Source organism: Lolium rigidum, chromosome 6, assembly GCF_022539505.1.
Source record: "Lolium rigidum isolate FL_2022 chromosome 6, APGP_CSIRO_Lrig_0.1, whole genome shotgun sequence".
Lineage (NCBI taxonomy): Eukaryota > Viridiplantae > Streptophyta > Magnoliopsida > Poales > Poaceae > Lolium > Lolium rigidum.
Genome location: NC_061513.1, coordinates 113,860,615 through 113,876,699, shown reverse-complemented (window position 1 = coordinate 113,876,699; position 16,085 = coordinate 113,860,615). Strand labels below are relative to the sequence as shown.

General features: G+C 41.6%; 2 protein-coding genes across 2 annotated transcripts; both read right to left on the bottom strand.

Moving 5' to 3' along the window:
• Positions 1 to 177: 177 nt before the first annotated feature.
• On the bottom strand, positions 178 to 1,623 carry LOC124663143 (leucine-rich repeat protein 1-like). Its single transcript, XM_047200878.1, has 6 exons — positions 1,388 to 1,623; positions 1,144 to 1,215; positions 755 to 898; positions 529 to 600; positions 356 to 427; positions 178 to 247 (listed from the first exon to the last, which is right to left on the bottom strand). The coding sequence occupies exons 1-6, from the start codon at positions 1,621 to 1,623 to the stop codon at positions 178 to 180; spliced, it is 666 nt and encodes a 221-aa protein (XP_047056834.1).
• Positions 1,624 to 4,349: 2,726 nt separating this feature from the next.
• On the bottom strand, positions 4,350 to 9,130 carry LOC124659850 (RHOMBOID-like protein 12, mitochondrial). The gene is made up of 8 exons (XM_047197671.1): positions 8,784 to 9,130; positions 8,576 to 8,690; positions 8,372 to 8,491; positions 5,881 to 5,991; positions 5,712 to 5,750; positions 5,324 to 5,428; positions 5,192 to 5,233; positions 4,350 to 4,577 (listed from the first exon to the last, which is right to left on the bottom strand). The coding sequence occupies exons 1-8, from the start codon at positions 9,128 to 9,130 to the stop codon at positions 4,488 to 4,490; spliced, it is 969 nt and encodes a 322-aa protein (XP_047053627.1). The 3' UTR covers positions 4,350 to 4,487.
• Between the last annotated feature and the right edge of the window lie 6,955 nt (positions 9,131 to 16,085).

The following is a 16,085-nucleotide window of genomic DNA, read 5'->3' as shown; positions in this document are numbered from 1 at the left end:
CTAATGTAGGGTGGACTACCTCCAGCATAAAAGCTAAGCGTTGACACAGAGCTAGTACATCTATCGACCCAATTAATTCTTTGTAACTCTCAAAAAAAAAACTAATTCTTTGTAACCTCGAAACCGCCCATTACATACTCTGCCAGCAGCGTATTTTCAATTCACACGGCCGTCAATCTAGCAGTTGTTGTCATTATTGCCCGTTCCTGGCAGCTCAGGATCTTTCAGGCGCGGATTGTTGGCGAAGCTGCAGATTATGGAAAAAAGAAAGTGGTTATATGATCGATGAAGTTGAATTTGCCAAACCCGTAAAAATTTGCACAGCATATGTGCATCGGTTCCGATCCACCTATACCTGGTCAGGGGGATGTTCTGGAACGCTCCAAATCTTGGGATCGTTCCACAGAGATCGTTATTTGAGAGATCTCTGCAACACAAAGGAAGGAAGAAATGAGCTTCACTTTCGCAGAGAATCTCTGCAACAGAAATGAGGGAGACTGAAAATATTTGAAGTTCAACTATACTTACAGAATCATTAGATTGGACAGTCCAACCAATTCCCTTGGGATTGGCCCACTCAGATTGTTGTGCTCGAGTCGCCTACAAAAAGCATCATCATCCAAACCATATACTCCAAAATAATTGCTCCAAAATGGATGTATCTAGACACGGAGGGATTTACAAGGGTACCACTAATAACGACCGTGAACGACAAGGATAAACGAGGTAAAATATAAGAAGAACATCAACTTACAAGTATTTCAAGGCCTGCAGTTCACCCAGTGATGGAGGGATATGCCCTGAAAGGTTGTTGTTGTACAAGGTCAGGCTAATCAGGTTCTTCAAATTACCAAGCTCTGCTGGGATTGTTCCTTGAATATAGTTCTGATGAATTTCCCTGTTCATACGCCAAAACAGTCAACAAAACTGCACTGGGTCATTTTTTTCATATCCAAAAGAGAGCTTCATAGTTAAACGGCATTTTTTCATGTTTCTTTCTGAAACAAAAATATGCTTGCCGATATTCCTCGCAAAAAAAAATTGTTTACCAAGTTCATCACAACAACCAGGTAGGAGGTTATATCATTATGATATCAGAAGCTAGGATAGCAGAGAGAAAATAGATGGGTTCAGATTGCTCACATGTACTCTAGCTGGTCCAGATTTCCAAGCTCAGGTGCAAGATGACCGGATAACTTTCGAAAACCAAGATCTCTGTAAACAGATAAGCGAATATTCAGATGACCGGAGGCTTTGAAAATTACCAGTACAAGATCTAAGCCACCACAAAGGAAGAAATTTGCATGCTCACGTTTCCAATCCGAGCGCACATGCAAGACCTCAAATCCAAGAACATGATCATGAGAAGAAAAATGTAGTCACTCACAATCGGATGACGCGCTTTGTGATATTGTCGCACTCGACATGGGTCCAGGTGCAGGGGTCGGTGGAGTACGGGTTCCAGTTATTCAGTTCACCGGTAGGGTCTTGTAGGCCGTTCTTCAGGGCGGTGAGCGCATCGTGGTCTTGGTTCGCCGCCACGAGGCCCAGGAGTGCGACTGCTGCTAGCAGGAGGATCGCTATGGCGGTGATCGATGTTGATCGTAGGGTTATGGAGGCCATGATGGTGGGCTAGCTGGTGGTACGATGATCTGGTGATGATAATTGCAGCGGCGACTAAGGTTTTATAGACGAGAAATTTTACAGTCCTCCCACACTATTCTTGTAGAGGGTCGGAGTTAATAAATCGTAACGTTCCAATATGTCATTGCACGCAATAACCGCATGGTTATTCGTAGAACTAAATGCAAAGAAGTATCAAATGGAGGGAAACAATGAGAACCAACCTGAGGTTAGGTGGTTACGAGGGTGGTTGTACTCCCAGCCCACCAGAGTTCAAACCCTAGGTTTGACATATGTGTGTCTCATGAAGGCGGAATATTCATTTATTGGGAGGCGACGTTTCCGTCGACAGCGAGACGCCTGTGGTGACTTCGTCAATTTCAAGATTCAATCCGCCTGCTCAGTCTTTCGGAGGTACTCATTAGGGTATGTTTGTATTGTGTTTCTCAAGAAAAATGGAGGGAAACAATACATACATAGAAAGAAGGAAACCCCTCTCAGAAAATCAATGTATATAAGGAAAAAACCTGCCAGGCAATCAATCACCCGTATATTTCTGTTATCAATTTATTTACCGGATCTATTATCATTTTTCGACATTTATCCAACGTTATCACAATATTGAATCACACTAATGGAGGCATATATTGCATTTGCATGATCCACGATGTGTTCCCTTTGAAGTTCTTCAGAAAGGAACCATTTGGGTGCAGGTTCATAAAACAACTTTATCAAACATCCAAATAAAATGATAGTAACCTATTGTGAAAGTTGTCCACATATTCAAATCCAGTTTGTTTTAAGCTATTGCGAATTTAAAGTCAACCACTATTGCGACATATTTAGTTATAACTTAAGAATTAAAATTATATCTTAAGATATTTCGCAAAAATATTTTGTGCCTGGAAACTATTTGATATGATTATGAAGATCCAACTGCACATGGCTAACATTTTATAAAACGTTAGTATTACACGATTGTTTCTGATTTTATTTGATATGATTATGAAGATCCAAAATGATAGTAACTCGTTAGTATTACACGATTGTTGTTGATTTTAGAAAGGATGATATATGTGCCCATTTAATGCATTATTACTAATTATATGCTGTCAGTTACCTAGCGAAGTAAATAAAAACAGGATGCACTATACCATAAACAGGCAATCAGAGGCCAGGACTACGTCCTTGAACCCATTGTTCGCCGACCCAGTCAGCGTGCGTCGTATGTGCATAGTTGCGCCAAGTTCTGCTGTGGAGAGACCGTCCATACCTTCAGCAACTGCCAAAAGGAAAGCTCCTGAAGCATCCAGGATCACGGCACCCCAACCTGTTCGGAGCTCATTTGGGAAGAGGGTTGCATCCACATTAACACAAACCTTACCTGCCGGTGGTGGATTCCAACGATGAACCAAGTTGGAATCACAACTGTTAGCAGGTCTTAAAACAATGCATAATTATGTTCTCAACATATGCCTTGATCTTCCCAACGGCATAAAAGACCTCTGTCATTCCTAGCGTCATTGCATGCCTCCCAGATATGCCAGCAAGTTACCGCAAGGACTGTGGCCTAGACTGCACTCCTGAGCGCCAAGAACTCAAACAGCCACGGTTTCATATGCAGCAGCGACTTCCTGGCTAGACAGATTGCCAAACAGCACGAGCAAACAGACACGTCAGAAACAGATGTTCTACCCTCACCCTCCCAGATTTCCCACACACAAAAAGCCCTCGTCTTTTGCAGGTATATGTCTGTGATGTAAGCCTGTAACTGAAAACCCGTCGGCAAGCAATCGTGAGCCATACGCAAAAGCACATGTTCATCGTGTTTGGTGCTTGGATCGCCCACAGGCTTTTCCACTCCTTGGCATGAACCTCTGCCACGACCAGCCTTAGCCCGTCAGGGAAAATGGATTCAATTTCCTTGGAGGGGGTTGTGAAAGAGTTCTTCTGCCTCAATTTTCTCTCCTCCAAAGTGGCCATGTCTTCAAGGCCAAAGGCTGACTTCCTTTGAACTGTCCATCGTAGATGCCTTAATGGCACGATAGTACCGGTTTCCATAAGGACCATCACGAGAAGCCAGCAGCTCGCTTCCGCCCATGCCGACCACAGTACCGACATTCAAATAACCGTTGTCCATTACTACCATACTGTGTTTGTGAAATCAAATAAAAATGTCAAACGATAGCAGCATCTTTTACGCTTTCACAATCAAGTTGGGAGCTGGATGTTCTTGGCGGAGAGCAAGTGCAGTTCACATGTAGCTGGACGCCTGGACAAAGCATTTGGGAGTTCAATTTATGGCTCGACGAAGCATAGCCCAACTCGAGCGAGCTCGTTTCTGCTGCAACAATTCTGGTCTGGGCTGCATGGAGTAAGCGCCTTACAGCATAAATTTTTGCACGGATGTGTTTGCAAAACACAAACCATGTCAGCGATTTCCATTGCCGTCTTGGACAAGTAGCAACCACATGAGCCAAGAATAGGCCCCTTGAATCGTTCCTACTTGGCTCCCTGAGCGTCCTGATATTTCCTACTTTCTAATGCCACAGGTTTCCCAGTCATATAAGAGCTCAAATTTGACCTAGCAAAGTAATAGCAACTGATATTGCAATTCTAGTTGTGATAAGTTTAAGGATGGCTCCTGCCAGAATAGGTCTCAACCTTTCTGACAGGCAGTAGGCAATGTCTGCCTGATGCTACCTAGAATTTGTTCAAGGACTTCTAGATCAGATACTTGGATGAGAGGTAGATGGGTCATTCCTCTACCCACACGAACTTCGTCACGTAACTACCAATAATAATTGGAGAGGCCAGCAGCTGGGAGAAGGCGGCCGGATTTGCTCCATGGACAAGCTGTATGATCAGATCCAGCCCTTCCTGAGTCGAGCCCACGCAAGGGCAGCGACTACAGTACCCCCGAAATGAAAGAAACCTGATGCACGCCTTTCACCCTGAAATTTTGAACAAGCATCAGTTCTCCTTAAGACCAAGTAGGCATGGCAAGCACAAAAAAATTAATTGATATCGCAAATAATATCTGAATAGAACATCATCAACAATATTTGGGAAGTAAGAAGAAACTACAGATTTCTAATTAGTGTGAGATATTAATATTATATGTGGCATAGCTTCATTGTCATACTAAATGGATCAAGAAGGCAGACCAGACATTATCTTAAAGTTTATTCTTAAAATGCAATAATCAGACAAAAAGGTTCAAAAATAGAAGACATTCCAGGAAAGGCTACAATCCAAAAGATTTAAGACCAGCAATACACAAATAATTCACCTGGATAATTAGTACTACCAGTCACCCTACGCATGAATATTGATTCAGATGTTTCAACCTCAGGTTAATTTAAGAGCAGGAATTGCACAGTCAAGAAAAATACAAAAACAGATGAATGCAATTCATAAACTTCCAAACAACGAATAAATGAAAGTAGCATCCCACACTCCTGTCAAAAACAAATGACCCATCATCTTAAGCAACAGCCTCACCGATAACATTCACTTATTATGCGAAGAATACCAAACAAAATTAAAGTTATATATATATATATACCTCTCGGACCCTCAACAAATCAAGAGCAATCCAACAAACCCCCTGAAACCAATAAATTCAAAGAAATTCGTTCACATTCCAAGCACACGCATGCTTTACCAAATTTTATGAAGAAAATGAAAAGATGCTCACCAATGCGGCAGCTGGAACAGGAACGAGGAAGTACAGATAGACTCGTCCCTTTGGATTGAGAAATGTGTAAAGAAAGAAAATGGCATTAACTGCGGCACTTGCACCCTGAGGGACATGAATAAAAAGGGTATTATGTAGTGTCTAACAAGTAGGAACTTATGTACAGTATCTTTGATAGGTGACGGTGCTCATTTGTTGGTTCCATATAATGTTATGTGTAAATCACCATATCACCTCTGATTGCCACATCTGCCTTCTAATTAATTATCATAGGTACCAGATGGTGGGTAGTTGGTTCAGTTGATAACATTCACTATTTACATGAGATATTATTGAATCATTATCAAGACAAACAAAAAATGTAGTGTTAGAACAAGATATTACGTACAAGCCCAGAAGTTCTTGAACTTTCCCCCTCTACATGACCCTGCAAGAGAAGCATTACTTACTAAATCAAGAATATTATCATGAAACTTTATAGTTTGAACAATAAAATTCCAATTCAGTGCAGGTCATTGTACAGTCCTATCCAAGATAAACATCACACGGTATGTTACCTGTTTCCCTGGACCTGCAAAAGCTTTTTCTACCAAGTAGAATGTGGATCCAACAAGCGCGCCTGCTATGTACAACTTCGATAGAAAAGCAGGACCAAAACTGCTAGAAATCTGATAAAAGAAAAATGAAACAAAATCAATGAAGTGGAAGGCAATAAATGGACACAAGAAAAACACGTGGTAACTATTCCCTGAAATTTGAGATGGATCCAAAGAAAAACAACATAGCTCGGTGAAAACCATGCAATTATTCGTTAAAGGGAAACTTAGGTGCAATGTTTTCTTTTCATTGCAATAGACAAACCCTATCATACATAGATGTATCAATAATGTTAGACACCATCTCATACTGAAGCTGTTCTTGGTTTAGGTCTACTGGTTTACTGGACCTGCAAAGATAGCATTCATAGCATTTCTGCATTGGGCCCTGATCAATACACAACTATTGGGTTGACTTCTATATATACCCTCGAAATTTTGAAACTACTAAATTCAGCATCATTAGTATGTCATTTGAAGAACTTGGATCTCACAAAACATTGTCAATTCAAACCAGTTGAATGTTATTTTATTAATGAACGAAAAAGCTTGGTGGTAAAAGTATCATCATTTAGGGATGCAGCTGGGTTTGATCACAAGAATGTGATTAAAATCAGTGGTGTACAATGAACTTTCCAAAGTTTGTTCATACGAGAAGCCGGAGTGTCTAAAATGCAGCCGCTTCATGCAAATCACCGTACATTTTGTGTCACCCTGCCAGCAAGACTAGAGTCCTAGGATTAACTCGTGGCCTCACACAAGGACGGTCGCGTGCTTTCCACCAGGATAAGCTCACACATATTTAGAGCTGTATATAAATAGTTAGGATTTGACTTTTTCGTAATACTTGTATATAACAGTTTCCTAAAAATACTTGTATCGTGATATACGTGGAGTATTACAGTTTGAACCACACATATAATCATACAAATAATAACCAGCAAAAATATCTTACAAAATATATTTAGTTAGAAGAAAAGGTAAGATCAATTTTTTGAAACTTAACACTGAAATATTTTTTTCATAAAATTAATAATTTGACTATTTAGAGACGTATATTTATAACTAAAGATTGCAATAATAGATACTAACATTATTTAATATACATATCGTGCACGAAAAAAGTATGTGCCCATACTTTGTTGCTAGATTATGTAGGGATTCAAGATCTCATATACAAGACACCACATTATCTTAAAAAGGAGAGCATAGAAGACCTCCATATGTTATTATGTATGGCCGGGTACATGTTACTGATAGAACATTTTGTGTGTATTCTAATTTTAGTCAAATGATTCTAATTTGAAATGATACAAATTATTTGTATATGTAAAATACCTTCCTTTGCCTTACAGAGGTAACTGGTGCAATTTTGCCTATAGTTCTAATAATGAACTAATTGGTGAAATATGATTCCTTCTGCTCCATGATTATAATTAAGAAAATTCACCAATATATAATATGTTTACGACATTTCCTTCTATGTTTTATTAAAAACTTTCATATTTATTTTTTATAAAAACAATATCTACCCCCTTTAACTGGAGTAATATAAATCTACCATATTGATTGCACAGATTCCGCTACTTCTATGCGTTCATCAATTGACAAAGAAATAAAAACATCTCCTGTGTCACATGATCAAACTTTTATTTACGTATAAAATTCAGTTAATTGATCTGTTGAATCTTATGCCAGATAAAGCACATACGGGTCCACAATTAAGCCATAGCCACTGGGTACTAATATATTAAATATTGCTAAATATAAATTTCTATAGCATTACTACCATGACCAGCCACCACCGCACTGCAATTTTATGGAAACAATGCTTATAGCCTGGAAAACACACATATAGCTCTACAGATTTAATGCAGTACACTTGCTCAAAGGATCAATACTGACTTCTAATTAATATTATTTCAAATGCGTTCCCTTTTATGTTAAGCACAGTTGGTCCAAAAAGTTTGTTGTGAATTCTTTCTAAATCTGCTAAACTGTGCAGGCGCACGGGGTTGTTACTACTACCTCCCTTCCAAAATGTAAGCCTTTTTAGAAAGCTAAATTAGCTTTGTAAAAAGACTTACATTTCGAAACGGGGGTAGTAGTAGTATTTACATTTTACAATCCAATGAAAAGGCGCAGTTCGGAAAAGCATTATTTCATTAAGCTATTTTATTACGACAATTCATTGGTTATGTCTCAGTTTAAGTTCAGTAAGATAATGTTGGTTCGGCTTGCGACATCGATACACTGATATAAAATGTTTGGGGACGTAAACACCATGCTACTTTGCATTCGGTTTTTAGGAAACAGGAGGATAACATTTTGACCACAAGGTGGTGCACTGCACAGAGGGGACACCAGGCAGGACTGTATCCGCATTATACTCCAAACGCATACAGGGCATATTTCTAGCATGCAACAACAAACAGAGGAGAGAACTCCTTACGGTTGAACCGAAGAAGAAGAGAAACATCATGTTGCTGAAGAGGTGCCGTGGCTCCGCGTGGCTGAAGGCGCTGGTGAGCAGCGTGTGCAACCTCCCGCTGCGGAGATTCTCCAGCGAAATCTGTTCACCACAACAATCAATTAAATCCCAATTCTATCAACCAGCAGTGGGATCGAAGTGAAGAACCTCGGATTGAGCACTAACCGTAAAATGATCCCTCATGAAACCCGGATCGGCCTTCTGCCAGAGCATGTACACGGCCACATTGGCCACCATGAGCATCAGCACCGCCCCGTCCGCCGATGGAACAAAGCGCGCCCTTCCGGAGACACGAAAATTAGACCAAAACGACCAAACAACAACCAAATGCTGCTTTTTTACTGATGAAAACGAGCAGCAGACAGATCCTCACCAGAGACCGCGGCGTGGGGATGTGGACGACGAAGGGGGGCATCGGGCGGATCCCTTTCGCTGCAGCGAGAAGAGCTCGAGCGACCCGGCGGCGCGCGCGGCCAGCCACCGCTTGGCAGCGGCCCGGGCGGCCGCCGCAGCCGCCGCTGCGCTCACCGGCAGGAGCGTGCCGGCGCTGCGCCACGGGAAGTGGGACATCGGGGAGCGGGATGCGGCCGCCGGCGGGGAGGAGCTGTGGAGGAAGCGGCTGTGGGGGATGGGCAGGGTTCTGGGTTTAGGAATGGCGGTGCGGAGGGCTTGCTGCGCGAGGAGAGACCGGAGCTGCGGCAGGCTCCTCCCCATCGCCATTTCCGCTCACCAGGGCTGCCTCCGGCTCCGCCGACGATTTTGCCACTTCGGGGCCGGCCGAGGGTGGTGTTTGTGGTATCGTCCGGTGGGGTTTTGCTGCATTTGGTTGATCAAGTTCCGATTTTTTTTTCTTGGAGTGATGAGGATCGATTCGCAACCTCCTCCCGCAAAAAGAGAAACGGGACGGCAATTCCCTGCACACCGACCAGGTCGGCCGTTATCGCACGCCGCACACCATCCGCGCGCGGTAATGGCCGGTCTGGTCGGCCCATTTAGCGTATATTTCTGTTTTTTTCTTTTTTTATATATTTTATTTTCCTTTTTATTTTCTGTTTCTTTTTTTGGTTTTTTGGTTTTTGTTTCTTTTCTGTTTATTTTCCTTTTTGTTCAAAATTAAAAAGTTTAAATCTAAAATTTGTTCAAATTCGAAAAATGTTCAAATCTGGAAATCATTCAAATTCGAAAAATGTTCAAATCTTAAAAATTGTTTAAATTTAAAATTTGTTCATATTCAGAAAACGTTCAATTTTCGAAAATTGATTGAGCTAAAAAATTGTTCATATTCGAAAAAAATATCAAGAAATGTTCAAATTTCAAAATTGTTTAGATTTAAAAACTGTATAAAATTTAAAATGGTTCAAATTTGAAACTGTTCAGTTAAAAAAAGTTTCAAATTTAAAAATTGTTCAGTTTTCAAAAAACTGTTCAAATTTTGCGAAATAATTTTTCTCGAAAAATTCTTTCAAAATTTCTAGATTTTAAAACAGAAAATATAAACAGAAAAGAAAAAACAGAAAAAAAAGAAAAAAGAAACTCACCTGATGCAATGGGCCGCGGCCCATTGAGCCACCCGGGTCGTGGGGGGTGTGCGGTGTCTTGCACCCACAGATCAGGTCGGTGTATGATACATCTCCGACGTATCGATAATTTCTTATGTTTCATGCTACTTTATTGATGATACTCACATATTTTATACACATTATATGTCATATTTATGCATTTTCCGGAACTAACCTATTGACGAGATGCCGAAGGGCCAGCTCTCGTTTTCTGCTGTTTTTGGTTCCGAAATCCTAGTAAGGAAATATTCTCGAATCGGACGAAATCAACGCCCGAAGATCCTATTTTTCCACGAAGCTTCCGGAACACCCGAGAGCCGCCGGAGGAGGGCCCCGTGGGCCCCGGACGACAGGGTGGCGCGGCCGTGGCCTCGGGCCGCGCCCCCTAGCGTGTCACCGCCTCGTTGACCTTCCGACGCCGCCTCTTCGCCTATAAAAAGGTCCCCGACCTAAAACCTCGATACGGAAAAACCACGGTACGAGAAACCTTCCGCAGCCGCCGCCATCGCGAAGCCAAGATCCGGGGACAGAGTCTCCGTTCCGGCACGCCGCCGGGACGGGGAAGTGCCCCGGAAGGCTTCTCCATCAACACCACCGCCATCTTCATCACCGCTGCTGTCTCCCATGAGGAGGGAGTAGTTCTCCATCGAGGCTAAGGGCTGTACCGGTAGCTATGTGGTTAATCTCTCTCCTATTTGCTTCAATACAATAATCTCATGAGCTGCCTTATATGATTGAGATTCATATGATGATGCTTGTAATCTAGATGTCATTATGCTAGTCAAGTGGGTTTTACTTATGTGATCTCCGGGAGACTCCTTGTCCCACGTGTGTAAAGGTGACAAGGTGTGCACCGTGTGGGTCTCTTAGGCTATATTTCACGGAATACTTATTCGCCGTTATGAATGGCATAGTGAAGTGCTTATTTATATCTCTTTATGATTGCAATGTGTTTTGTATCACAATTTATCCGTGTGCTACTCTAGTGATGTTATTAAAGTAGTTTTATTCCTCTCGCACGGTGTAATGGTGACAAGTGTGTGCATCCGTGTTAGTACTTGGCGTAGGCTATGATTATGATCTCTTGTAGATTATGAAGTTAACTATTGCTATGATGGTATTGATGTGATCTATTCCTCCTACATAGTGTGAAGGTGACGAGTGTGCATGCTATGTTAGTACTTGGTTTAGTTGTGTTGATCTTTCATGCACTCTAAGGTTATTTAAATATGAACATTGAATATTGTGGAGCTTGTTAACTCCGGCATTGAGGGTTCGTGTAATCCTACGCAATTAGTGGTGTTCATCATCCAACAAGAGAGTGTAGAGTATGCATTTATCTATTCCGTTATGTGATCAATGTTGAGAGTGTCCACTAGTGAAAGTCTAATCCCTAGGCCTTGTTCCTAAATACCGATATCGCCGCTTGTTTACTCGTTTTATCGCGTTACTATTGTCAGCGTTACTACTCGCTTGTTTCATCGTCCCGGGCAAAGCACTTTTCCGGTGCCGTTGCCACTCGCTCATACTTATTTATACCACCCGTATTTCACTATCTCTTCGCCGAACTAGTGCACCTATTAGGTGTGTTGGGGACACAAGAGACTTCTTGCTTTGTGGTTGCAGTGGTTGCATGAGAGGGATATCTTTGACCTCTTCCTCCCCGAGTTCGATAAACCTTGGGTGATCCACTTAAGGGAAACTTGCCGCTGTTCTACAAACCTCTCGCTCTTCGAGGCCCAACACTCGTCTACAAGAATAGAAGCTCCCGTAGACATCAAGCTATTTTCTCGGCGCCGTTGTCGGGGAGGAAAGGTAAAAGGTACTCACACTCCGGATCTCGGCTACTAAGCTATTTTCGCCGTTGTAAGTACTCGAAGCTATTTCCTTTAGATCCTGCAATTGCATCTTGTTGTTTCTTGTTTACACTAGTTTGGCATAATGGACAACAATGAGCTTCTTATTCTATTTCCGATTTAAGACATGGATGGTTTGATGCGAAAATTAAAACACCTATGGAACATATTAGTATGAACGCTTTGAACACCATTGTTGCTAATGATATGGAAAATTCTAAGCTTGGGGAAGCTGGCTTTAATGAGCATGATATTTTTAGTCCCCCAAGCATTGAGGAGAAAATTTTCTTTGATGATACTTTGCCTCCTATTTATGATGATTATAATGATAGTAGTCTTTTAGTACCGCCTGTTATGGAGGATAAATTTGATTATGATTACAATATGCCTCCTATACTTGATGATGAGAATAATAATGATAGCTACTTTGTTGAATTTGCTCCCACTACAACTAATAAAATTGATTATGCCTATGTGGAGAGTAATAATTTTATGCATGAGACTCATGATAAGAATGCTTTATGTGATCGTTATATTGTTGAGTTTGCTCATGTTGCTACTGAAAGTTATTATGAGAGAGGAAAATATGGTTGTAGAAATTTTCATGTTACTAAAACATCTCTCTATGTGCTGAAATTTTTGAAGCTACACTTGTTCTATCTTCCTATGCTTGTTACTTTGCTCTTCATGAACTTGTTTATTTACAAGATTCCTATGCATAGGAAGCATGTTAGACTTAAATGTGTTTTGAATTTGCCTCTTGATGCTCTCTTTTCCTTCAACTACTATTTCTTTCGAGTGCATCATTAAAACCGCCGAGCCCATCTTAATGGCTATAAAGAAAGCACTTCTTGGGAGATAACCCATGTGTTTATTTTACTACAGTACTTTGTTTTATATTTGAGTCTTGGAAGTTGTTTACTACTGTAGCAACCTCTCCTTATCTTAGTTTTATGTTTTGTTGTGCCAAGTAAAGTCTTTGATAGTAAGGTTCATACTAGATTTGGATTACTGCGCAGTTAACAGATTTCTTGCTGTCACGAATCTGGGCCTAATTCTCTCGTAGGTAACTCAGAAAATTATGCCAATTAACGTGAGTGATCCTCAGATATGTACGCAACTTTCATTCAATTTGAGCTTTTTCATCCGAGCAAGTCTGGTGCCATTTTAAAATTCGTCTTTACGGACTCGTTCTGTTTTGACAGATTCTGCCTTTTATTTCGCATTGCCTCTTTCGCTATGTTGGATGGATTTCTTTGTTTCATTAATGTCCAGTAGCTTTGAGCAATGTCCAGAAGTGTTAAGAATGATTGTGTCACCTCTGAACATGTGAGTTTTTGATTATGCACTAACCCTCTAATGAGTTTGTTTCGAGTTTGGTGTGGAAGAAGTTTTCAAGGGTCAAGAGAGGAGGATGATATACTATGATCAAGAAGAGTGAAGAGTCTAAGCTTGGGGATGCCCCGGTGGTTCATCCCTGCATATTTCAAGAAGACTCAAGCATCTAAGCTTGGGGATGCCCAAGGCATTCCCTTCTTCATCGACAACATTATCAGGTTCCTCCCCTGAAACTATATTTTTATTCCATCACATCTTATGTACTTTGCTTGGAGCGTCTGTTTGTTTTTGTTTTTGTTTTTGTTTGAATAAATGCTTGTGTGGGAGAGAGACACGCTCCGCTGGTTCGTATGAACACATGTGTTCTTAGCTTTTATTTTTCAGGGCGAAGGTTGAAACTGCTTCGTTAATTGTTATATGGTTGGAAACGGAAAATGCTACATGTAGTAATTGATAAAATGTCTTGGATAATGTGATACTTGGCAATTGTTGTGCTCATGTTTAAGCTCTTGCATCATATACTTTGCACCCATTAATGAAGAAATACATAGAGCTTGCTGAAATTTGGTTTGCATAATTGGTCTCTCTAAGGTCTAGATAATTTCTAGTAAAGAGTTTGAACAACAAGGAAGACGGTGTAGAGTCTTATAATGTTTACAATATGTCTTTTATGTGAGTTTTGCTGCACCGGTTCATCCTTGTGTTTGTTTCAAATAACCTTGCTAGCCTAAACCTTGTATCGAGAGGGAATACTTCTCATGCATCCAAAATCCTTGAGCCAACCACTATGCCATTTGTGTCCACCATACATACCTACTACATGGTATTTCTCCGCCATTCCAAAGTAAATTGCTTGAGTGCTACCTTTAAATTTCCATCATTCACCTTTGCAATATATAGCTCATGGGACAAAATAGCCTTAAAAACTATTGTGGTATTGAATATGTACTTATGCACTTTATCTCTTATTAAGTTGCTTGTTGTGCGATAACCATGTTCCTGGGGACGCCATCTACTCTTTGTTGAATATCATGTGAGTTGCTATGCATGTTCGTCTTGTCCGAAGTAAGGGCGGTTTTCACAATCAAATGGTTTGAGTATGCATACCGTTAGAGAAGAACATTGGGCCGCTAACCGAAGCCATGAATCATGGTGGAAGTTTCAGTTTGGACATAAAACCTCAATCTCTTATGAGAATATTAATTGTTGTTGAATGCTTAAGCATTAAAAGAGGAGTCCATTATCTGTTGTCTATGTTGTCCCGGTGATGCGTGTAGTTGACACGTCCGTTGGGAACCCCAAGAGGAAGGTGTGATGCGCACAGCGGCAAGTTTCCCTCAGTAAGAAACCAAGGTTTAATCGAACCAGTAGGAGTCAAGAAGCACGTTGAAGGTTGATGGCGGCGGGATGTAGTGCGGCGCAACACCGGAGATTCCGGCGCCAACGTGGAACCCGCACAACACAACCAAAGTACTTTGCCCCAACGAAACGAGTGAGGTTGTCAATCTCACCGGCTTGCCGTAACAAAGGATTAACCGTATTGTGTGGAAGATGATTGTTTGCGAGAGAAAATAGTAAAACAAGTATTGCAGCAGATTTGTATTTCGAGTATTAAAAGAATGGACCGGGGTCCACAGCTCACTAGAGGTGTCTCTCCCATAAGATAAAAGCATGTTGGGTGAACAAATTACAGTCGGGCAATTGACAAATAGAGAGGGCATAACAATGCACATACATGACATGATAAGTATAGTGAGATTTAATTGGGCATTACGACAAAGTACATAGACCGCCATCCAACCGCATCTATGCCTAAAAAGTCCACCTTCAGAGTTATCATCCGAACCCCTCCAGTATTAAGTTGCTAACAACGGACAATTGCATTAAGTATGATGCGTAATGTAATCAATAACTACATCCTCGGACATAGCGCCAATGTTTTATCCCTAGTGGCAACAAGCACAACACAACCTTAGAACTTTCACGTCACCGTCCCGTGTGTCAATGCAGGCATGAACCCACTATCGAGCATAAATACTCCCTCTTGGAGTTAAAAGCAAAAACTTGGCCAAAGCCTCTACTAGTAACGGAGAGCATGCAAGATCATAAACAACACATATGTAATAACTTGATAATTAACATGACATGGTATTCTCTATCCATCGGATCCCGACAAACACAACATAGAGTATTACAGATAGATGATCTTGATCATGTTAGGCAGCTCACAAGATCCAACAATGAAGCACAATGAGGAGAAGACAACCATCTAGCTACTGCTATGGACCCATAGTCCAGGGGTGAACTACTCACTCATCACTCCGGAGGCGACCATGGCGGTGTAGAGTCCTCCGGAAATGAATCCCCTCTCCGGCAGGTGCCGGAGGAGATCTCCGTAATCCCCCGAGATGGGATCGGCGGCGGCGGCGTCTCGGTAAGGTTTTCCGTATCGTGGTTTTTCGCATCGGGGGTTTCGCGACGGAGGCTTTAAGTAGGCGGAAGGGCGGAGTCGGGGCCCGACGAGGGGCCCACACCATAGGCGGCGCGGGCCCCCTTGGCCGCGCCGCCATGTGGTGTCGCCACCTTGTGGCCCCACTTCGTATGTTCTTCGGTCTTCCGGAAGCTCGCGTGGAAAAATAGGCCCCCGGGTCTTCGTTTCGTCCAATTCCGAGAATATTTCGTTACTAGGATTTCTGAAACCAAAAACAGCGAAAAACGAGAACCGGCACTTCGGCATCTTGTTAATAGGTTAGTTCCGGAAAATGCACGAATATGACATAAAGTGTGCATAAAACATGTAGGTATCATCAATAATATGGCATAGAACATAAGAAATTATCGATACGTCGGAGACGTATCAAGCATCCCCAAGCTTAGTTACGCTCGTCCCGAGCGGGTAAAACGATAACAAAGATAATTTCT

What these genes read in the sequence shown, in the direction of transcription:
- LOC124659850 (XM_047197671.1), bottom strand. Translation starts at nt 9,130, where the DNA reads ATGGCGATGGGGAGGAGCCTGCCGCAGCTCCGGTCTCTCCTCGCGCAG. An exon ending in TCTTCTTCTTCGGTTCAACC is followed by an intron (nt 5,992 to 8,371) that starts GTAAGGAGTTCT and finishes TTCTTTTATCAG; the next exon opens with ATTTCTAGCAGTTTTGGTCC. An exon ending in CTGTTCCAGCTGCCGCATTG is followed by an intron (nt 5,234 to 5,323) that starts GTGAGCATCTTT and finishes TATTGGTTTCAG; the next exon opens with GGGGTTTGTTGGATTGCTCT.
- LOC124663143 (XM_047200878.1), bottom strand. Translation starts at nt 1,623, where the DNA reads ATGGCCTCCATAACCCTACGATCAACATCGATCACCGCCATAGCGATC. An exon ending in CTGTCCAATCTAATGATTCT is followed by an intron (nt 428 to 528) that starts GTAAGTATAGTT and finishes TTTGTGTTGCAG; the next exon opens with AGATCTCTCAAATAACGATC. An exon ending in CAGAACATCCCCCTGACCAG is followed by an intron (nt 248 to 355) that starts GTATAGGTGGAT and finishes CATAATCTGCAG; the next exon opens with CTTCGCCAACAATCCGCGCC.